Raw genomic sequence first — 23,765 nt, forward strand, 5'->3', positions numbered from 1 at the left:
GTCTATTCATTACAGGATTCCCTCCGTTTCTTGGTCAAATACCACCGCTTCCTGTCGTTCTGCTTGTACTGCATTGGATTTGTATGGTTCGTGCTATCGCTAGTTAAGAAATACTACATGAAACAGTTCAGTCTGTTCGCATGGACTCACGTGGCCCTGCTGATTGTGGTCACCCAAAGCTACTTGATCATTCAGAATATTTTCGAGGGGTTGATCTGGTTCATCGTGCCGGTGTCGATGATCGTCTGCAACGACGTGATGGCGTACATGTTCGGGTTCTTCTTCGGGCGGACACCGCTCATCAAGCTTAGCCCCAAGAAGACCTGGGAAGGCTTCATCGGAGGTGGATTTGCAACGGTGCTTTTCGGATTGCTGTTTTCATACTGGCTTTGTCAGTTCCAGTACTTTGTCTGTCCGATACAGTATTCGGAGAGCGCTGGTCGGATGACGATCGAATGTGAACCGAGTTATCTATTCCAGCCACAGGAGTACAACTTCCCTCTGGTAATTAAATAGAGTGTAATTGGTTTATATTGACTTAACTATTTCTTTTGTTTTCAGTTCGGAGCGGTGCGATCGGTCACAATCTACCCATTCATGCTGCATTCACTGTCCTTGAGTATCTTTAGTTCCGTAATCGGACCATTCGGTGGATTTTTCGCATCTGGATTTAAGCGAGCGTTCAAAATCAAGGTAAGTTTAAACTTTCTATGGAGTTTCAAATGTGGGAACGTAGCATATGTTCTCCCCAGTTTCTCAATACATGGATATAAAATGATCAAGAATGATTTTTTGGCTTGTGTTTTTTTGCAAATTTCCATGCCGTTGAACGTGGAGCAATTGTTAAAAAAAACATCACAATAGTCTTCTACAGCCGTGGTACGCATATTTGTCCTATGTTGGGATGGCACAGTTATAGCTGTAACGACAGCGTATTACTCGATGCGAAAGCCAATCTTATTTTTTATAACGGCGCTGCGATATAGATTTTGGTTTCTCGGCTCTTTGTGGCACAAATAAAATTTAGTTGTCGGCGTTGCTGCAACCAGCTTGCCCTTTATTGGGGTGCGTGACGCTAGGCATAAGCACGTTAGGAACAATTCTGCCTTCTTTATGTTATTGGCTGTTCTTTGGCCTATTTTAACGTACTTAGGGTAAGGTGAGGCAAGATGGGTCACGAGGTAAGACGGGTCAGTGCCGTTTTGAACAACGTATACATTTTAATGCAGAGATTATGTCTTTGTAAGAGGAATTTAAAAAATCTCAAAGCGTGTGCGCTAGAAAAGGGCGCAGTTATATGGAAAAACTAAAACTTCATCAAGGTTTGATCAGGTGAAATCAAGGTTTTTCTGAATCGTTTTGGGACCCCGTGCAAAAGATGGGCTTGATTGATTGCGTCCCCGCTTTCCGCATCGCGTTTGAAATTTATATGGGAAAACGTCTTTTTGGTGAAATGGTGAAATGCAACCTCTAAGCGGCTTCAATTTATCGTCAATCACGTGACTCATAACTATATACTGTCTAAAAAAAGCCGAAACACTTTGTTGAAGAAGGTAGGTTGCTGGAACGTCTACAAAAAATGTTATAATGCTTTGAAGATTGATTGTTCGAACCTTATGGAAGAAATCTATGTTTCTGCCAGCACTACCGGGTATCCTATGGTAGTTTGTGGTCAAAACTTATCTTCCTTCTTGTCCCGATTCTCACGTTGATAAACGATTCCGTATAAATCCAAATAGCATCCTAGCCCTATAAGGTCAATAATTTTGAAATAACACTCAGTTAAATGTAGTTCAGCAGTGCTGGCAGAATAATCGATTTTTTGCATATGGTTTGAACAAGCAATCTTCAAAGGGTTATAACTTTTTTGTGGACATTCCAGCAACGAACTTTCTTCAGCAAAGTGTTTCGGCATGTATCGGGTTATACTTTAACACAGTGGTGCTCAGCATTTTGTGCGTTTTTTCCCTTAACTTGCTTGTCACACAATGAAAATCAGCTTTCACCCTACATGTTAGTACTTGGACGAAAGTTTTCAAATATATCTATCAGTTGGAGATATGCACATTTTATTTTCTGGTATATATAACAATGACAGAAAAAGTGGTACATGTCAGTTCCACCCACTAAAATCAGCGTATTTAAAAGAAAATTCGGCAACATGACTATTTTCACAACAGATTTTAATCCTATTTTGAATTTCAAGATAGTTTACTACCGTTTAGAATGATTTTAAAAATGTACATGTACCACTTTTACTGTCAACGTTTTTCGGTTTCTGTTTCCTTTTGTTCCCATTAATAGTGGTACATGTGCAATTTGTTCCAATAAACTTGAAATTTGTCATAAACTTCGCTTTTTTTCACTACACTATCTTTAGGCACATCAGTCATAACATGTTGGTACAGTTTAGTTGCAAAAAATTGCAAATATGAATTTATTATTCGATGTTTTTGGGAAATGCGTCTCCTGAAAAAAATACTCAATGTAACATGTGCTCCTTTCGCTGGCACCGGTTCATATATTCATCCCATCGCGAAACAGAGAAATCCGGCACCAATTTCGTCGCTTCTTTTTGCTAACATGCGTGCTCACTGCTGAAAAAAAATCACAAAAATTAGAAACAAATCAAATTCTTTTTCATTGCTTTGTTTTTCATGGGATGAATATCGGAGCTATGAGATGAAGTCTAAGAGCAGTAACCCTACTATGTCTGAAACTCGATTATGCATATGTACAACATGTGATAGATTTAGTTCGGAAAACCCTACTTCATTGAAAGCCGTTGCTGATGAAACAAGTGTGTAGGAGCCGGACAATACTAAATTCTCATCCTACTTGGTTGGCATTTGTACAAAAATACATATGAGAGAGTTAGTTCTGAAAATGTATTGCGAGAGTTCGGCTGATGCCCGGTGCTGGGAATTTGGTTTCATAAGTACCCACTAAGCTGCGGAGGACGACGGAGGTCCTTCGTAGCTTAGTAGGGAAAGCACCTGTACTGGTTTCGTGGGATCAAACCTCACCGAAGCAGCGGTTACCCTCCAATACCTTTGTCGAACTAAATCTATCACATGTTGTGCATATGCATAATCGGGTTTCAGACATAGTAATTCCAAGCTGCCTAAACATCTGTCGTGTCTATAAACACAACCATTTCCCTTCCTAAAAATAACTCCCTAAGACGATGCTCACCGGTGCGTATCCATCCAACAAAGTAATGAAGAGTAATTTGGTTTGTTTCATATTTTTGTGCTTTTTCCAGCAGTGAGCATGCATGTTAGCAAAAATAAGCGACGAGTTTGATGATGTTTTTCTTTGTTTCGCGATGAGATGAATATATGTTCAATGAGATGGAAAACGGGGCATTTCCCCTATATGTCTAGTATAGGGACGTATAGGGACGTATAGGTATAGGGACGTCTAGTAAGGGGTCTCCAGAAGCCTTGAGAGCAAAGGCGTAGGATTGCCAATCCGGAGATGGCGAGTTCGATTCTCGGTCCGGTCTAGGATGTTTTCGGGTTGGAAACATTCTCGACACCCTGGGCATAGTGTATCCATTGTACTTGCCACACAAGATACATACTCATGCAATGGCGGGCATAGAAAAGCTTTCAATTAATAACTGAGGAAATGCTAATAGAATACTAAGTTGAAAAGCTAGGCCAAGTTCCAGTTGGAATGTAGAGCCATTGAAGAAGAAGAAGAAGAAGAAGGGACGAAAAGCGTTCATATTTTATTTACGAACTTGTTCTCACCCCGGTAGTTGATATTCCGATTGCTATTCTATTGGAGCATACACGGAAATAAAATCAGGAAAAATAATTTACTTATTTACAAATGCTTATCTACTCTTCCGGTCAATGTCATCATATAGTGCATATACTCCTGTATATATACGATTATGATGCATCACCAGTGCTACGATGTGCACGTATTACCTGGCAATCTAACTGCATTGATTGTCTACCTTTTCAGAATTCCCAATAATATTCCGTTGAATATCACAAAATTTGTCAGCATCATTTAATGATGGTTAATTGTTTGTGCTAAGGGAAAGAAAAGTGCAGTGGGTATCGGCCAAGTTCCCCCTGGCGGTGCTAAAATGATAAGCGGGAACAATACCTAATTCCATTTAAATCTTTTAGTATCATTAGTGATCAGCACGCGTTATTATTTTATATGGGGGGCACGCATGGAACATATTTTTCAACGCGGGTGTCAGGCGGCTGACCCATGCTCGACCAAAATAGTAAAATTTAGCTAGAATATTTTAATTTTGTTTGATTATTTTTATTTTATTTTTATTTTTGCCATCAAATGATTAGGAGCTTATTTTCAGCATCACATAACGCAAGAGAGGGTAAAACTCTGCGTTGCATAGAACAGCTTAGGAGGTCCCCGATTCGGTGCATTGTTGTACTGTCGTGTGGGGCATGGTTGTCCCGTGTCGTTTATGGCGATGTCGTTCCCGCATCTATGACGCCTTTGCTTGAACAAATCATTTTATGTAATGGCGGGACATGTTAATAATTCATTCTAGTTCTAAAATATTTTGGTAGATACTTCTGGAGGCTGTCAAGGAGGTGGGAGGGACATTGCCTATGAGTGGCAAAGGCGGCTGTGCTCTGAGCGGCAGCATGGTGAAAGCAGTTTCGAGATAGTTAGGATTCAGTTTTCATAATTAAGAGAATATCTAGAATAATATTATATTTTGATGGGCCAACCTCCATTTTTTATTCACGAGCTTTATTTAGTAGCATAGGTTATCAGTACTCGTAATATACTTAATTCGGTGGGCACGCTTGGAACACATTTTTAACTCAAGTTCGATCAAAAGTGTAAAATTTAATTGATTAATTCTAATTCAGTTTAATTATTTTAATCTTTCTACGTCAAATGGTTAGGTATTTGTTCCCCCACCCCTCCTGCTCCCTCCTTTTCTATTTTATGTTTCCAAACTTAAACCAACGTGATCATGCTAATCCCAAACTGCACGTACCTATATCATATCAATCTACATAGCTTTTTCGATAATCACCAGAAAACGGATTGCAATCATTTCCTTCTACCATAAGTATAAATCATCTGAAAAGTTTCTAAGCTATAACAAACTCTATCGTTGCGATCCCGAACTGTCTGAACATCTATCATGTACATAAACACAACCGTTTCTATCTCTACAAACAATTCTCTAATAAATAGGTTCCATAGCAGTCGCTAGAGCCGGAAGCGGTCAACAAGCCGCTCCACATTCTCCTCCTCTATCTTCTATTCTCTCACAAGTTTACTACCCTGAAACTGAACTGTTTCGGACCCCTTATGGGTCTGAAGCAGAGGACGGGACGCTTGAGCCTACCAGTCAGTGGATGGAAAGGTCCGTTGTGATAAAGGGTCTATCACAAGCATCGAATAACCTGGAATAAGTTTTCCACGAGTCAAGTTCACGTTGATTTCATGAGTTCTATATAGTAATCGTCACGTTGAAATTTTAATCCAGCAGTGTAAACGTATTACAACGTAGAATGGTCATGGTCCGGGGATGCGTTGAGTATAACAAGAATAACAAGAACTTGTTCTCACACCGGTAGTTGATATTCCGATTGCTATTCTATTGGAGCATACACGGAAATAAAATCAGGAAAAATAATTTACTTATTTACAAATCTTTTTGAACGCACTCGGCTCCAACTTTTGAAACACCCGCATGTGCATGATGCATTTTGTAATAATTAAATTAGTTAGATACAAATCTGCTGAGTGGCGCTAGCGTATGTGCAACAATATAGTGAGTTCGATATCTAGTAATTTTTAAAACTTTTGTCTTTTACAAAGTTGTTCAGGGAGCCAAATCATTTATGATGGAGGACATTTCAGTTTCAAATTGATCCGCTTGGCGGAGCTAGTGAATACGGAATAACCTAGTTGGATATTCCAAAATCTGGAAGATTTGAAAGTTGTGTTCTTCTACAAAGTTATTCGGAAGGTTGAAATTATTGAGAATAGTTTAAAAGTCAATCGCTTGGGGGCGCTACTGTATAAGGGGAAATCCATAAATTACGTAACGCGCAGAGGGGGGTGGGGTCTGAAGTATGACGATCCATACAAAGTTGAAAATGGACAATTTTTGCGGTACCGTATTAATGGATCTTTCCTGAGGTATTATCTGTTTAATCTGTTCAACCCCTTAAGGATATGGGTCAGAGAGAACTATACACGGAAGAAAAAAAGTACCCAAAATTGAGTACTTTTAAACTTACTTTTGAGTTATTTTTTCTCTTCGCTTTCATCCACTCTTTCTTTTGTTGTCAAAAACAAAAGAGCCAAACAATCCAACGACGCCAGTTCAATACGTATTGAACTGGCGTCGTTGGATTGTTTGGTTCTTTTGTTTTTGACAACAAAAGAAAGAGTGGATGAAAGCGAAGAGAAAAATAACTCAAAAGTAAGTTTAAAAGTACTCAATTTTGGGTACTTTTTTTCTTCCGTGTATAGTTCTCTCTGACCAATTTTGAGTTTTATTACCTGAGGTCGAAATTGAGTGAATTAAACTTAAATTTGGGTCAATAAATTTTCCGTTGGGTACTTTTTTAACATGGGAGTAAAGGCAAACTACTTCGACCCTACTTACTCAATTTTGGCTTCCCGTACGGATGTTCGAGGTTGGGTGAATTAAACTCACTATTGGGTAGTTTATTTCTTCCGTGTAAGCTCGAGCCTACTGGTCAGTGGATGGAAAGCTTCAAACGAGAATGGAAAAAAACCGCCACTTATAGGTAGGTAGGTAGGGGTATTGTGGGTAAAACCGATACTGCGAGTACAACCGACACCTCTTCAAATCTCTGATTTCAGGTCATTATCTGACAGAATGTTGACACACTTTGAATAAACTTTCGATTTCTTGTATTTCTAGCCATTTTGTATCTGGCGCAGATGCGTAACAGTCGAAATAAACCAAAATTAGCATTGATCACCATTGACAAGAGGATTTATCTAAAATTTTGGTATCGGTGTATAAGCCTTTTCGTCAATAATTGGTTGATTTTCTGCATGTAATCCATCTCAGTTCGACACCTGCCTTCGAATCGCAAAATTCCTCTGTTTTACTGCACGCTTAAAATCAATAGCACAGAGATATGTTTGCTTCACACAAAACGGACCTAATGCAGAACAACACCTAGATGAGCGACGGAGGTCCTTCGTAGCTTAGTTGGTTAAAGCACCAGTCTAGCGTACTGTAGAGTCCCATTGAAGGGAAAGTGGTTACCTCCAATACATTTTTCAAATCAATATCTTCCACATAACGTACATATTCACATATGAGTTTTCATAACACTGAAAATTAACGTCCAAGTCGGGTGGCTTAATCCCCGGAAATAGGCAATTAACTTTGATTGAACTGAAAGTAAGGAATGATTTTCTATTTTCATCAGCTTTTTTCCCTTCGTCAGCCTATATCTTTTGACTGAATAAACACAGCGCTTCAATATTTTCAGATTATCTTATCTAGGGTATATTCTTTCATACGATATATAAAATAGACAAATTGAAGATAATATTAATTTTTTCGATTAATGGCCACCCTTTTCCCCATAGTGCAATAATGTATCTTCATAATTGGAGGAAAGAGAATTTTCATCTCACTTTTAGGGGGATTAGTAAAAAAAAAAATTTTTTTCAGAAATATGGAGCTGATATACAGAAACTTTTCTCCGAAGTCACTGAGCCTCTAAAATCAACTTTTCATGACTAAAACATTTTCGATCACGAATTCTTGGGTTAGAAAACACTGTGCACTGGTTGAGAGTCAACTATAGATTGAATGCCATAAGCCATAGGTTTCCGAAAAGCCTTGAAGAAGAAGAAGTCTATCAAGTAAGTGTTCTACATAGTACGATTGACAATGTCAATGCGACTTACCCCAGAAATGTTAACAATCTATAATGATTTTTTTTTTTTTTTAACGTTTATTTGTCGTTTTGTCTTGTTAAAAATTATTTACATAATTGGTTAAACTATGACTCCTAAGTTGAAATTTAGTTCATTAACATCAATTACTCCATTGCACTTCTCAATGAATATAATGTATTCAATTAAAATTTTGAGAATTCTTCGTCGTGTCGGTGTAGTGATTCGATCAAGGGAAGGTCGCAGAAGATCAGCATACTGGAGCGTGCGCTGACCACCAATCAACGCATGAAGAGTTTGTTGTAGAAGTCCGTACGCATCACGTACTCTGGAGCATTCAAAAAATTTGTGTTGAAGCGTTTCTATGGGTATGCCACAGTGAATGCATTGTTCTCCGTCCGTCCGCCTCATGATAAACAGAAGCCGTCGATGTGGCATCTTCTGATTAACCCACATATATAAATCACTACGCTGTTGGGGTGATAGATTACGGTCGGCGATATTCCTCCACACACGTTTCCAGTTGGTGTTATTGTTTGCTGTTTCCACTTTCGGTTTGTCTGTACCTCTTACGTAGCGACGATAGATGGCATCTGCCGTAGGATGCTGGCGAATTTGAAAAGGGAGTATTGCTAAATTACTTAAAATTTGTTTCAGGCACGGGAGATCTGCAGTGGTATTCGCTGGAGTAGGATTGCCTCGGCTGAGGTAGGAGCTGTAAAACGGCATAACATTGTGTTCCCGAAGATGTGAGTTTAGTAGAAGGGCGCGGCATTTGAATATCGGAAGATGCAGATTTATTCCACCGTCTTCCTTGCGACGCGCTAGTTGAGGCATTGGGACAGTCGCACTCATTCCACGAAAAAGGTAGTTCCGCATGTTGGCTGTCAGCTTTGCTACGTGTGCTGCCGTTGGAGCTAGATTAGCAGCAATGTACCAAATTCTGGATAGCAGAAATGTGTTCAGCAGTGTTGCTTTCTGGTGCAGTGATAGGCTTCGCATGGAGTGTAACCAGATTTGGTGACCGAATTTTGCTACGAGAGAGTCCCAGTTCAAATTCGTCATATTACGAATTGAATTGGAAAAGAAGACACCGAGTATTTTTATTTTGTTTTCGGTGCGTATCCACGGTATAGCCAGAGCATTTTGCTCACCAATATCGATAGCGGTCGTTTTGAATTCATTCAAACGAGCGCCTGATATTCGTCCAAAGTCATTGAACAAATTCCGCATTGTGTTCAGCTTGTTGCCGTCGGTGATGATTGCACTGATGTCGTCCGCATAGGCGACGATTAGGTCAGCACCACACACTTGTTCTAACCGCTTTAGAAGCGGGTGTAGGTAGAGCACGAAGAGGTGCATCGATAGAGGGTCTCCTTGGCGCACCGAGCGTTGGATAGGAAAAGGGAGAGACAGGTGTCCGTTGATCAGCAATCGGGAGGACGAAGCTGCTGCTATTCGTGCGAACAAATCCACCATCCCTGAGTTGAAGCCGAGAGATCTCATGGTATGGAATAAAAAATTTTGATCCACACGATCAAAAGCACTATCGAGATCAAAAGAGACCAGTTTTGCATTTCGTCTGTTTGCTTTTAACTGCGCAATTCTGTCCTTCAGAGCAAGCGTGGCTTGAAATATATTGTGTCCCGAATTGGAACATTTTTGTGTGTTGGTCAGGACACTGTGGGCTCGGAGCACATTTTCCATCCTTTGCTTCATTATGCGTGCTAGAATTTTGTAGTCGAAATTGACTAAGCTTATCGGTCTATAGGAGCGGGCCGTGTCACCCGGTCCTTGTTTTTGACCAAAACAATCACTCCATCAGTAAATTCTGCTGGAAAGTTTGAACGAATAGCGTCATTCATAATGAGATTGAGTTCACGATGAATTGTGTCCAATAAACGCATATAAAACTCTTTCGGAAGCCCGTCGGGGCCCGGGGACTTCCTCGATGAGCTGGTTCGGATGGCTGATAGAATTTCGGTTGTTGTAATTTCATCCATACAGGCCTCGTTGGTGGCGTCGTTTTCAGGAAAAACCCTCTCGCATTGAAATACACCTTCGCCGTCTTCTTCTTCCGCTACTTCCTCCCGAGCGTACAGATTTTTGTAGTATTGCACCATGTGGTTTCGGATCTCGTCGTTGTCGTCGATTATCTCGTCCCTCTCGTTTCGAACTTTATCGATGATCGTTCTTTTCCGGGTCCGTTCTCCCAGCTGGTATGTCGATAGGGGTTCTCCGGCTACGAACGTTTCGTTTATCCGGACGAACATTTCGGAAAATCTCCGCTGATGCGAGAGCATTTGAGCTTTCACTCGGTTGATGGTGGTTAGCATGGCACGATTGTTGTGGTATTCATCGTACGCTTGCCGCAGTTGGGTGTATAGTCGCTGATGTTCACGATGGAAGTTTTCGAAGACAGCATTCGATTTCCATCTAAAGAAGGATTTGATTTTTGCTTTAGCAAAGTATAACCACCATTCCATCCAAGATTGGTAGTTGCGACGATATCGTGTCCAATATTGCCATCGTGTTTGGAACTCGTTTATATTCTCGTCAGTGAGAACGTGGGGACGAAGCGACCAGAATCCTCGGCCGGGGGCTCTTTCGGGAAGGGGAATACACATCCTCACCGTAAGAGCCTTGTGATCCGAGAAGCAGCTGACATGAACAGCTGTTTCTCTCAGTTGTTCGCGAAGCCCGGTACTCACATAGAGCCGATCAAGTCTGGACGATGAATTGTGACTGATGTAGGTGAAACCATTTTCTCTCGATCGTAGCAGGGGCCACACATCAAGCAGCCGTAGTTGCTGAACGGTGGCTTTGAGAGCGGGGCTGGAGTTGTTCCCGGTTGCATCGCATTGCCGAATAACGCAATTGAAGTCACCGCCCATGATAATGTGATCGGTTTGAGGGCGTAGATAATATGCAATGGTATTGTTGCAAAAGGCTTCCTGGGGCGGCACGGTGAACCGAACCTGAAGGTGCATATACATTGCAAAGCGTGGTGTTGTGGATTCGTAGAGCAATTAGTCTTCCGTCGAGGCTTCTCTCCACATGAGAATATTTGATGTGCTCTTTGAGAGCAATGGCAGTTCCTCTTCTTGTTTGGTCCACGTTGCAAATAACATTGTATCCAGCGAGCGTTAGCCGGTCGTTTTCCACTTCTTGCAGAAAGATGATGTCCAGATCGGCGGTTCTAGCGAACGTGTTGAGGGCATTTATTTTCGTTGTATTGGTGATTGTGTTGATGTTGATTGTTGCGATATTGATGCTGGTGTACTCCATTACTGTTTTGTCTCTTCCCCGGAGGCTCGGCTGTTGTTGATGCTTGTTTCATTGTGACGGATTTTCTTTCCAGGAGGTGAGCGCTGGCTACGAGTTCGTCGGTTGGTATGCGAGTGTTGCGATGCTAGAGAATTATCGGTATCGTTACCGTCAGTCTTGTCACCAATCGAGATAGGAAGCGAAGACAGGTGGATGGTAGCTTGAGGTGCTGTCGTTTTCTGATAGCCAGGAAGGATAGCCGGAGGAGCCATCACCTTTTTTTGCTGTATTGCTGGAACAGTTTTTGTCTCTAAGATTTGTTTCGCATCTGGGCGACGCGACGTGTTTGGATGTTCGTTTCGCTCCGGTGGTGGAGGGAGGTTCGGCTTTGCCGATTGTTTCGCCATAGCTAGCTGTTTCGCAACGCTTGCGTATGACTGATCAGCTGCCAATTTTTGCACGAGCAGTTTTTTTGTTTTGTACACATGGAATACCCACATGTACAAATTCTTGGCAGTGTAAACACGTCTGCCGCTGCCCCTTGTAACTAACCGCCGTCTCTTCTCCAAGGATAGACACGAGAGAAGGAATGTTTTTCTTTACAACCATTCGTGCAATACGCACACCAGTCTTGACTCCGCCGAAAGCTGATCGTTCGTCCCATAGGAGATCACAAACGGAGAGAACATCACCGTATTCTGAGAGGTACTCCGCGATTTGATCGTTTGAAACGTCATTTGAAAGGTCGAATAGCCGAACCTCTACGGCTCCGTCTTCCATTGTAATACGAAGCTTGAAGCTCTTCCCGTCAAATACAAATTCATGTTTGTTGTCGTGTTGCGATACAATCGTTTCGGCTAGTTGAAGGGTATTAACCTCGACGAAGGTACAACCAAGCCGCCTGCTTGGTTGCAACAAGAGCACATTTTCTCGTGTAAGACCAAGTTCCTTCACGACAAATTTGTGAATGTCCTCATGGGAAAGCAACTTTGGAAACTGCGAGTAGTCAACGCGAAACGTGTTTTCGCGGCGCGGCATCGCGACTACGACGGCGCGATGATCGAGATAGCACTTACTATAACGAGAGACAAACCGATATATAAACGTAGGAAATAGTCTATGTGTGTCTTCCGAAACACGCTTGCTCGAGAGAAATCGACTGATCGCTTCGGAAGTTTCGCACTAACTTAATATCAATCCTATTTTTCCTGGGTTCCTATTTGTATTTAATAGTCCTACATAGCCCTACTACGGCACCCTCTTTATCCGTGCGCTTAGACGCGCGGCTACAAAGCAAAACCATGCTGAGGGTGGCTGGGTTCGATTCCCGGTGCCGGTCTAGGCAATTTTCGGATTGGAAATTGTCTCGATTTCCCTGGGCATAACAGTATCATCGTGTTAGCCTCATGATTAGGGTGGCTCAAATTAGTATGGAAAAAACTTTTTTTCAATTTTTTCGATGGGCCGCCCTCTTACTCGGTTCTATTTGATGCCCTGATGCTCTGGACAAAATTCCAGCCAAATCGGTCAACGTTTGGGCGATGCTCAACTCGTTGGAAGTTTATATGCAAAAATGTATACAGAAACATCCAAAAACAGTGAATTACAGATGGACGGCATAACTTACGAAGAAGAACTATGATATTCATTTAGATCTTGGAGAATTTAATACAGAATGTTATGCAGAAAACTGCGAGAAGATTAGAGTTTGCCCGGCTAAATTATTAGCATTTCTCTGATGTGGGGTTTGAGCTAATTTCGTTTCTTTTACCTTTGAAAAGAAATAAATTCACCCCTACTACACTCCAGTAGAATGCTAATATCTTTGCCTAATAAACTCTAATATTCTCGCGATTTTCAGCATAACACTCTGTATTTAATTCTACAAGAACTGAATAAGTATCATTGTCCTTGATAGTAAATTGTGTAAAAAAAAACATGATATATGAATACAAAAATGGTAACCTGGCTTAGAAACCTCGCAGTTAATAACTGTTAAAGTGCTCAATGAACACTAAGCTGCGAGGCGGCTCTGTCCCAGTGTGGGGATGTAATGCCTATAAGAAGAAGAAGACCTACATTGTACATACACGCATTTAAGGACAGCCTAGTCAGTTTTGAATTACACCCGGTTTATAATGCTCACGGATAGTAATTGAGCTAGTTGTAATATCGTACCAGTTCTTCTTCTTTTATAGTTGTAGCTCGTTCCCATTGTGCTGTTCATATTTGTTAAAATTATTTGTACAATTGTTGCATTATTATCAAGTGGCACGCTTCACTATTCTCACGACTAAATAGATGATGAAACAAGCAATGTAATGTGGTGCTATCGCTGAATTGCGTAATACTTTTGAGGAAGTGAAGGAAGGGTATATTATCATCATCAGTAGCAAACGCATACGATACTCGTATTAAGTGTTTTGATAATGTTTCACGTGATTCCACTGAAGTTTTCAGAAACGGTGTGTGAATAAAATCACAATATTAAGAACTTTATATTAGCAATATCAGGCATAGAATCAAACGTTTTAATACATATATTTCCCAGTAACTGTGCTCTAACAAGCGCGATCCCTTAATTTATTTCCCACAAATTACATGTTAGGTTCATGTTTAATTGCTAAGTGGTATCTCTTCCCATAGAACCGCTACTCGCCTCTTCGTTCGATCGCCACTTGTCTGTTCGTGATCTTCAGTGTGACACTCATTGTGAGCTGCAACTCGTCCATTTTCAGGGGCGAGCGGAACCGGTACGAGCGCAACAAATAGCATAGTATTATCTTCATATCCATGATAGCGTACTTGTGACCCACGCAGTTGCGTAATCCAGCGCTGAATGGAAGGAACGCGTAAGGGTGCCGCTCGGCAACCCTCTCTGGGAGGAAGCGATCCGGGTCAAAGGAATCCACGTTGGTTCCCCAGTGCTTCGGATTTCGGTGCACGTTGTAGATTCCCAGAATAATGTTGGTCCCTTCTGGAATGACAGATTTCGCTGGAATTGGGAAATAATCGAATGAGTGTTATGAAACAGATGAACTGCAAGACCATTTGTTTGACTGAACGCCAGATGTATTGGTTCTGAGAACTTTGCACACAAAATTGAATTTTTGAATTCGTCACTTCATCTCACAGCTCGCATTTCCATCCCATCAAAAACAAAGAAATGAAAAGGTATTTGATTTGTTATTTATTTTTGTGATTTTTTCTGCAGTGAGCACGCATTTTAGCAAAAAGAAGCGACAAGTTTGGTGCTGTATTTATCTGTTTTGCTATGAGATGAATATATGTACAGTGAGATGGAAAACGAAACAGTCCCCCTATATAATAATCAGTTGCCATATATGGCCATATATCTTATAAGATGATGAGTTAACAGTTAAATTATTGAAAGGAATGCCAGGAATGCAAAAGGAACTTAATGTTCAATTTATATGGCCTGAAAAAAACGGCAATATCTATTTTACAATGTTCTGAAAACTCATATGTGAATATGTACATTATGTGGAAGATATTGATTTGAAAAATGTATTGGAGGTAACCACTTTCCCTTCGATGGGACTCGAAAAGTGGTTACCTTCAATTTCATAAGAGGTTCAAATGATCTCGAGTCCTTCAAGAAAACATTAAATTGATCGCTTTTTTTGTTTTTTTTTTGATCGTTTGATCGTCTTTTTTGTGAAATTTCATAGCAGTGAATAATATAAGAAATATGTTCCATGACAGCGTTAAGGAATTCAACACCAATGCTTCCATTGGAGATTTTAAAAAGATTAGAATCTTACAATGGAATGTTGGAGGTTTGAATAATGTTGAGAAATTTGTGTGTGTAAAGCTCCTCCGTGCCGCTAACGCAGACTGCCCGTAATACAAAATCAATCTCACTGTATTTTTTTTATTTTTTTTACATTCGGTGATATCTGATTACACATGGATCCAATAATTATAGCCATCTAATGAGAATTTGGTTAGTTATTTATATTTTTTGTTTAAATATATTATGCGCAATGTTAGGAACCATTTTTCAATACAGTGTGCCAAATTTTGCGCACAACTCGTATTTCTTTGATATTTTCAACATTTATGATATACCTCATCGGAAAAGGTTTTGCACAAAAAAAGAACTTTTGTTAACTGTGGTCAATGAACATAAATGAGGCTGTACATACAACAACAGACGTGAAAACATACTAAGTTTGTCGAATCATGAGAAAATAATGCCGGGCATCCTCATTTTCTCAAATATGCTCATATATTAGCATTGCATTAGCATTGAGCAATTCGCACAAATTCTTAGGTAATACAAGCCAAGACTGTTGTACGAGAGTAGGCATCACTTTCATCCGTTACCACAGATAATAATTTGGGACTAATCACTACCTCTTAGATGGAAGCAATGCAATAAGTCGAGATCTGTCCTGGCAACGTCCTTGCAAATGCTGAGGAAGGGGAAGGATGGTTAGTTAGACATAGGGTGGTCGGTATTGACCATTTTTTACAAAAACCGGTATTCGGTATTTGGTGGAGTCAATACCGGTAATACCGGTAAAATACCGGTATTTGTGAAAATTTCAGAAGTATAAAAAATCAATGATTTGGGCTTTTGGGTGAAAAACAATATTTATTGACAAATCCAATCCGCCTCGGATATTGTTGAAAAGCTATTGAAAATGCCCTCTCTGGTTCACTCGAAGATAGACGAATCGTGCCAAGAGCGTAAAAAATCATTGTCAAATACTTGCCCTTAATCCCTTCAGATTCATAGTAGGAGCATTTTTTAACGGTTTGCTTTCAAGAATTCTACCGGCAAAGTAAGTGTTTTGTTCTGCTCTGCTGCAGTCTCTTTACGAGCTAGTCTCTACAACGATCGCATCTGGAAAGATTAGACACTTCAAGATCTCGTCTGATTATCTTTGAGAAAACGTCAAAATCTTTTCTAACCAATTTCTTCAAGGCAGGATTATTGAAAAAAGCAAAAAAACATGGAGTATTCTAATCGCTCTCTTGGATTCGTTCTTTTAGATCATCGAATAAGTTGGCGATAATTTCTGTGGCTTGATTTGATAATTGCTCCAACATTAAATGTGCCCTCGTGGTCGTGCGGTTAGCGACGTCAGTCGTCTAGACGTCCTGTCGTCCTGTCAGTTGTCTCATGCTAAGTGATAAGTGTTTAGTCTGTACTACCTTTGGTCAAAGACGCTATTTTTTTTAATGGAGCGCTACGTCTGTTTTATATAGAGTGCAGAACCCATGGTAGTGTAGTTCCATAGCAGTTTGAACAGGTTAGAGGGCTTGAATTATTTCACCTATCGCCAATAAATCATCATCACTGAAGTTGAATTTGGATTGAAGCTTCAAGTTTGATCATGGATAGAATGCTATTCCAACGTGTCTTGGTATCAGTCACCAATACATGTTCTTTTCCGAATTCAGAATAGACATATTTTTGCAGCAAATAATTCTCGGAATAGAATTACTACGGCACGTACATGCAATTGTTGTGAATTTTTTATGACTGCTAAATTTGAAATACCGAAAATACCGGTATTTTCCGTCGCTAATACCGGTATTTTTGGTACTCAAAATAGGCTGATTATACCGGTATTACCGGTTTTGGTACTACCGGTTAGACCAGCCTAGTTGGACACCTACTTAAGAAAGATGCAGAGAACTTTACGTCCTCTCATAAGTGCCGCGGGGTGTTTTGGAATTGTTGGTGTTGTGTGGAAGGTTATAACAGTAGGAATCGTTTTGGTGAAACACAGAAAGAACTAAGATAGAAATACAAAGTAGGAAATGGACGAGCCTGGAATTGAACCCATGACCTCCTGCTTATAAGGCAGAAGCGGTAGCCACTAAACCACCGAGCTCGTCTCAAATATGCTCATATATGCCTACAAATGGAATGAACATGATTTGTAATAGTAGTATTAGTTGAACGAATAAAAATTTGAATGAAAAATTGTATGATAGACACTTGCTTCGTGTTAGATATTTCCCAAGTTATGTGCGCAAAGTTATAATATATAATATAATAAGAGGTCTGCTTTGAAGTTCAATTTACTATTTATTTAAAATTTTTGTACCAAATTTAATTCTCAAGCAATAATGTTATAATAATACTACAGCATGGAAACTATTTCAGGCGGATAGCTACTTTTAATAAGTTGTACGAGTTGATTAAATTTTCCATTTCCTTAACTGTGCAAAGTATGGTGCGTGCACGGTACCCGATTAGTAATGCATAACAAAATTATTACTCAATTCTATCAATGGTTGTTATTTAAAACAACGTGTGTTATAATTAGATAATTCGATAAAAATGTGTCTTCAGCCAGTTATAACAACATTAGTTATGAAGAAGAAGATGAAATTCAACGTTTTCATTTGCTCTGAAAAAGCCATAAAGTTTGAACAGAAACCAACCTTGAGTTCGATGCTGCATTCAACTAAACGATTGACCGTTTAATCGAAAAAACCCAAGCGAGATCGGGCAGGTTCTTCTATTGATCCAAAACTCTTTGTAAAATCATTCATAAAAATGATCTATATTTTGATCCATAAAAAGTCAAATTTGAGCAATTTCAACGTGGTGAAAAAGAAACTAAAAATAGAAAATGAGAAGTTCCATCTTCACCTTACCCCTTCTTCCTTCTATCTTCTTGCATCTTCCTTCTTCTATCTGTTTTATTCCTTCTTCCTGCTTCCTTCTTCCTTCTTGTATCGTCCTTCTTCTATCTTCCTTCTTCCTTCTCTCTTCTTGCATCTTCCTGCTTCTATCTGTCTTTTTCCTTCTTCCTCCTTCCTTCTTCCTTCTTCCTTCTCCCTTCTTCCTTTTTCCTCCTCCCTTCTTCCTTCTTCCTTATTCGTTCCTTCTTCTTCGTTATTTCTTCTACCTTATTCCTTCTTCGTTCCTTCTTCTTCGTTCTTTCTTCTTCCCTCTTTTTTCCTTTTTCTTTCTTTTTCCTTCTTCCTTCTTCTTTCTTCTTCCTTTTTCCTTCTTCTTCGTTCTTTCTTTCCTTTTCCTTCTTCCTTCTTCCTTCTTACTTCTTTCTTCTTCCATCTTCCTTCTTCCTTCTTCGTTCTTCGTTCTTCCTGCTTACTTCATCCTTCTTCCTTCTTCTTTCTTCTTTCTTCCTTCTATCTTCTTGCATCTTTCCTCTTCAATCTGTCTTCTTCCTTCTTTCTTATTCCTTCTTATTTCTTCCTTATCCCTTCTTCTTTCTTCCTTCGTTTGAATTATGTCGACTGTTAGCAATGTACTTTTTGGTGGTTATTTGGCGTTTCAGTCTATATTGTGAATGAAAAACAACTATATGTTTTTTTTCTCCAACGTTTCGATCCTTATTGGATCTTTTTCAAGGAATCGAAATTTTGGTTGTTTTTTCGTCAAGTATAGTTTTATAACTTTGAACCTTCTTCCTTCTTCCGTCTTCCTTCTTCCTTCTTTCTTCTTCTTTCTTCTTTCTTCTTTCTTCCTTCTCCCTTCTTCCTTCTTTCTTCTTCCTTCTTCCTTCTTCCCTCTTCCTTCTTCCTTCTTATTTCTTCCTTCTTTCTTCTTCCTTCTTTCTTACTTCTTCCGCCTTTTTCCTTTTTTCTTCTTCCGTTCTACTTATCCCTCACTTCGCACTACTCACTTCTCATTCCCCAGTTCTCATTCGGCCAAATGACCATTCAGCCTAATGGCCATTCGGCCTAATGACCTTCGGCCTAATGACTCAGCAATATGGTTAATGGATTTTTATTTTTTTGTAGATCAATTAATATACACTAATAAAAATTCACACATTTTTATTGGCAAAAATCTAAAGAAATTTCCAAATAAATTTTATGTGTGCGTTAATAACCACTTGCTATAGGAGAATCCACATAAAGGTTATTAGTTAATAACGGTTATGTGTGTTTCCACATATATGCTATGCGAATTCACATAGCCGTTATGTGGGAAATGCTATAGTCAAAATTTATGTGTGCCACACATAATGGATATGATTGGATTTTTGTCAGTGTAGTTTTAGAGCTCTTTTTCCAAGCATTATGGATCAGATTACCAAAATAATGGATAATATTGACGAAATTATGTATTATTTGACCAAATTAAGAATCATAATTTTTACCTTTCGCGTATACTAAGTATATTTGCAACAGGTTGTATTCGACGCGGAGTCCTTCCTAATTTTTTACTCTTATGTGTTTTCTTGTTTTATAGTACACACGAAAGGCACCATCACCGCCAGGTGGATTATTCTGGGTTTTTAATTTAAATTGGATGTTTTTGGGCCAAATATAGTTTTATATGATCATTTTTCAAAGATGTATGGATCAATTGTTATACGTTCATGAGAAAAAAGCAGTAATATTATGGTGCTTGGTGCGTTTTGGCTGAACCTCGACCATATAAACCTTGGTATCGTATCAGAAAAAAAAACGCGTTTTTTACCTTTTCTCAAACTTGATAACTAATATCTCAAAAACTATTACTCGTAGGGACTTCAAATTTTTGGCTTATCTTAAGTATCTACTTTCGAAACAAAATAGTAAAAAAAATATTGGTGAAAGTCGATTTTTCGATTAATGTCGGCAGCTAAATAAAATTTCCATTTAAAATTAGAAATTTTCCATAAACAATTGGGAAATTGCCAATAAAAAAATCAGGGTATGAGCAATAAATAATTATAAAATTACCACAAATAAAACAAAATTTCCATAAACTATTAAGAACTTTCCACAAAACAAAAATAAATAACCCCTTTTAAAGCAAAAATAGCAATTATAAAAGAAGAATTTTCCATAAAGAAATGAAAATGTTCACGAAAATACAAAATTTCCATAAATAAATCAATATTAGCAATAAACAATTACAAAATTTTCCACGAAATAAATATTTTTTTTCCTCAAAAATAAAAATTTCCACAAAAAATATCAATAAAAAGCATTAAAAATAAGAAAATTTCCATAAAAAAATACAAGAAAGCAATAAAGCTGATGAAATTTTACATGAACTTTAAACGCCTTTAAAGAAGAGATCATCTATGGAAAAAAGCATAGTTTTATTGCTTTTTTATATTTCTTTATGGTTTTTTTTCTATTTTTTTATTGCTCTTTATTGATTATTTTGTGGAAAATTTTTATTTCTTTATGGAAAAAATATATTTATTTTGTGGAAAATTTTGTTATTTTTTATTGCTAATATTGATTTATTTATGGAAATTTTGTATTTTTTTTTCGTGGAACATTTAATTTTTTTTATGGAAAATTCTTCTTTTATAATTGCAAATTTTTGCTCTTAACAGTGCTTATTTGTTTTTGTTTTGTGGAAAATTTTTAATTGTTTATGGAAATTTTGTTTTATTTGTGGAAATTTTATATTTATTTATTGCTCATACCCTGATTTCTTTATTGGCAATTTTCTATTTTCTTATGGGAATTTTCTTATTGTTTAGGGAGAGTATTTATTTTAGTCATTAATGTCCGCCTAAATCCCCAATGATCTTACTTACGGATCCTGTACACCTTCGGTGGTGCAAAGGGCCGACTTGAAAGATTTCCATCCTGAGCGTTGCCCGGCTATCGCTTTAACCTGTTGCCAGGTTAGATTTCGGTCGACTTCTTTTATTTCTTTATTGAGGCTTCGCCGCCATGAGCCTCTGGGTCTGCCTCTGCTGCGATGTCCCGCTGGGTTCCAGTCTAATGCTTATTTACAGATTTCGTTTCCGCCTCTACGTAGAGTGCGGCCGACCCAGCCCCACTTCCGATCCCGAATTTCTGTTGCTATCAGGCCTCTGGTGACAACGACGATGGAGCTCGTTGTTTGAGATCCAGTTGTGAGGCCACCAGGCCCGAATTATATACCGCAGGCATCTGTTAATAAACACCTGCAGCCGTTGAGTGTTCTCTACTGATACACACCATGTTTCGCTAGCGTATAACAGCACAGATTTCACGTTACAGTTGAAAATTCGTATTTTGGTGCGTTCACTTATCTACCTGTTTCTCCAAATATTTCTTAAACTCGCAAAGGCAGCCCTTGCTTTCTTGATCCGTGTGCCTATGTCGATCTTGGTACCGCCGTCCGACGCCATTTGGCTACCAAGATATTGGAAGCTTTCAACATTCTCCACTGGTTGCCCGGCTACTGTGAAACTGGAAGGAGTCACCGTGTTTACATCTAACGATTTGGTTTTGTTGATGACTAAACCTGCCGAGGAGGAGCGCTCGCCAAGGTCATTGAGCTTACTCTGCATATCAGAGCGCCGTTGCGCGAGGAGTGCAACGTCATCAGCCAATTCGAAGTCGTTTAGGTGCTCCAAGGTTATAGGCTGCCATAAAAGCCCGCGGTTTGGTTCACGGTCAATCGCATCTACCAGAATCTCATCGATTACGATGAGGAACAGTAACGGTGATAGAATGCATCCTTGCCTCACACCAGCTACGACCCGGATAGGGCCGATTAAAATTTGGACAAACGCCACCACCGACGATTTTCGGAGCAGCACAGTACTGTGGGGAAAGTGGTTGCCATAAATCGATTGATAGCATTTGATAGCCAGATTGTTCAAACCTAGATTCCCAAAATTTCAGCCATTTGTGGTGAAAACGTATTGCGCCACATACATCAGACTTAGGAAAATTTGTTATTATTGTATAAAAAATGCATTTCGAAGAAATGCAATTTTCTCAGCGAACAAAGTGTTATGGTAGCGCTTTATGGAAGAATCAGATGTTATTTACGAATCATTATTCATTTTTCTATGGATCGTCTTTACACATTTAATGGTATAAAGTGAAGGCTGCTTGGAAGAATGAGTTATTATTCCACGTTTAGTCAAACAAATTACGATTAGAAAATAGTTACATACATATGCACGTCGGGGCAGTGCATTTTCTTCCGAATACAGGTCCACCAGGAAACAGTCTCATTGCTTCCTTTATTGCCATTTCTGTGTATTTTAGTCTCGCAAGGTGTTCGATTGTTGGATCACAGCCTTCCAACACGTTCACAATTTCGTTGTGCACCTCATCTTGAATCTCCTGATGGATCGCTAACATTAGAATGATCGTGGAAAGATTCAGTGCTGAGGTTTCGTTTCCTGCTACGATCAAGGTACAGATTTCGTCGCGCACGTCAGTATCGTCGAATATTCCTGTTTCTTCTGAGATTTGTATAACTTGATCTATAAATATGTTAGATTTTTTCTGGTCGCGGCTATCATTCGTAATTTCAGTTCGTTCTTTTCTCCTACGTTCCAGTACTTCACGTTGCAGAGCAAAAAACTGTTCAAAACACTTCTGTTCTTCTCTGAAGTGTTTTGTTCTCCGATAAATCCATTCCGGATGGAGCCAAATATTATAAAAACGATTGTTGATCAATTCACTACCACTGAAAATTATAAAACTTATTTGAATGTACTCAATCTTTCAATCTGCAATCATATTTACTGTTCAACAGCTTTAATCAATTTGGTGCCTTTGTTGCTTTGCAAGTTCAAATCGCTTCCCAGAAAAGTTGCTGGCGAGTAGAATTATTTATGAATAAACATAACGAACAACCATTGTGCATACTGATCACTCACCACAAATCATATCCAGAGTGCATCTGGATATGTCGTTGTACACATCGTATGATTCTTCTCCAATACTTTTCTCGAGACGTTGCACCAGTATTTTACTTTTTTCGTTTAAAATTGACACAAAACTTGTCAAAAGACCTGCATTATTGAAACATGGTGATAACAGTTTTCGATGAACTTTCCATAAATCCACTGGCGAGGTGAACAGCCCTCTCACACTCCTAATGAATCTATAAGGTTCAGCCTTTTCCAAGCAATTTGGCGAGTTCAAAACAATTTGAATATCCTCAGCATTATCGATGAACACAAACAGTTTGGGGCCGAGCCAAAATCTGCACGGCGATGGATACGTTCTGGTCAAATCATTTACGATGGCAAACCGTTTCTCGTTAGATTTTCCGAAAAACAGATGACCGCAACCGACCAGCGGATAATTGATGGGCCCCGGCAGTTCGGAAGATATTTGATAGAAACGACGAAATTTCCACCACAGCGCCAGAAGCGCTATCACTGGGAGAAGTGCTAATACGGTCGATGATAGCACCATTTCTGTTCGAAGACTATTTCAAATATGGGGCAAGTGTCTGGTTTAGGATTTTTTTTATATAAACTGTGCCGGAACATTGATGATCTGTTCTTGCTTGTAATAGAAGGTGGCTGTATGTTAGATGTTACCTTTAATCCTGTCTCGTTATTCCCATGCATATGGGAATGAATTGGATTGAAACGAAATCTGCTTTGTATACCGTAGGGTGACTATGTCATGTATAAACTATTGCTGTAATTAATTGAAACTTGTGTAACGTTGTCCATGACTGAAATCAATAAGATTAGCAGCAATCGATTTTGGCATAGGCCAAATCCATGCAGTCACTCGGCTTAGTTATTGAAGGAATAATCGTCTGCTTTTGGTCTGTCTATGAGACGATTACCGCCGAGTCACTTGATTTTCAGTACATGGAATACTTGAGCTGTAAAAACATCAAATCATTCGGTCGAAATTCAACCAAATGCAATTGT

General features: G+C 39.2%; 2 protein-coding genes across 2 annotated transcripts in view; one reads left to right on the forward strand and one right to left on the reverse strand.

Moving 5' to 3' along the window:
* Nucleotides 1-23,765, forward strand: part of LOC134211437 (phosphatidate cytidylyltransferase, photoreceptor-specific-like) — an 83,468-nt gene that overhangs the window by 51,872 nt on the left and 7,831 nt on the right. The window contains exons 5-6 of the mRNA XM_062688288.1: nt 16-504; nt 562-693. Coding sequence (XP_062544272.1) covers nt 16-504; nt 562-693 — 621 coding nt within the window. The remainder of the gene's footprint in view (nt 1-15; nt 505-561; nt 694-23,765) is intronic.
* On the reverse strand, nt 13,100-23,326 carry LOC134211435 (cytochrome P450 4C1-like). Its single transcript, XM_062688287.1, has 4 exons — nt 22,749-23,326; nt 22,615-22,684; nt 22,035-22,555; nt 13,100-14,170 (listed from the first exon to the last, which is right to left on the reverse strand). Exons 1-4 carry the CDS (start codon nt 23,290-23,292, stop codon nt 13,827-13,829), a joined length of 1,479 nt encoding a protein of 492 aa, XP_062544271.1. The 5' UTR covers nt 23,293-23,326; the 3' UTR covers nt 13,100-13,826.

The sequence above is a fragment of the Armigeres subalbatus genome, chromosome 2 (genome assembly GCF_024139115.2).
Source record: "Armigeres subalbatus isolate Guangzhou_Male chromosome 2, GZ_Asu_2, whole genome shotgun sequence".
Taxonomy (NCBI): domain Eukaryota; kingdom Metazoa; phylum Arthropoda; class Insecta; order Diptera; family Culicidae; genus Armigeres; species Armigeres subalbatus.

Excerpts from the sequence above, each read along its gene's own strand:
- LOC134211435 (XM_062688287.1), bottom strand. The coding sequence starts at position 23,292 with ATGGTGCTATCATCGACCGTATTAGCACTTCTCCCAGTGATAGCGCTT. Across the intron at positions 22,685-22,748 it reads CACTCTGGATATGATTTGTG|CAACTTTTCTGGGAAGCGAT; the intron begins GTGAGTGATCAG and ends TCTACTCGCCAG. Across the intron at positions 22,556-22,614 it reads TTGATTAAAGCTGTTGAACA|TGGTAGTGAATTGATCAACA; the intron begins GTAAATATGATT and ends TATAATTTTCAG.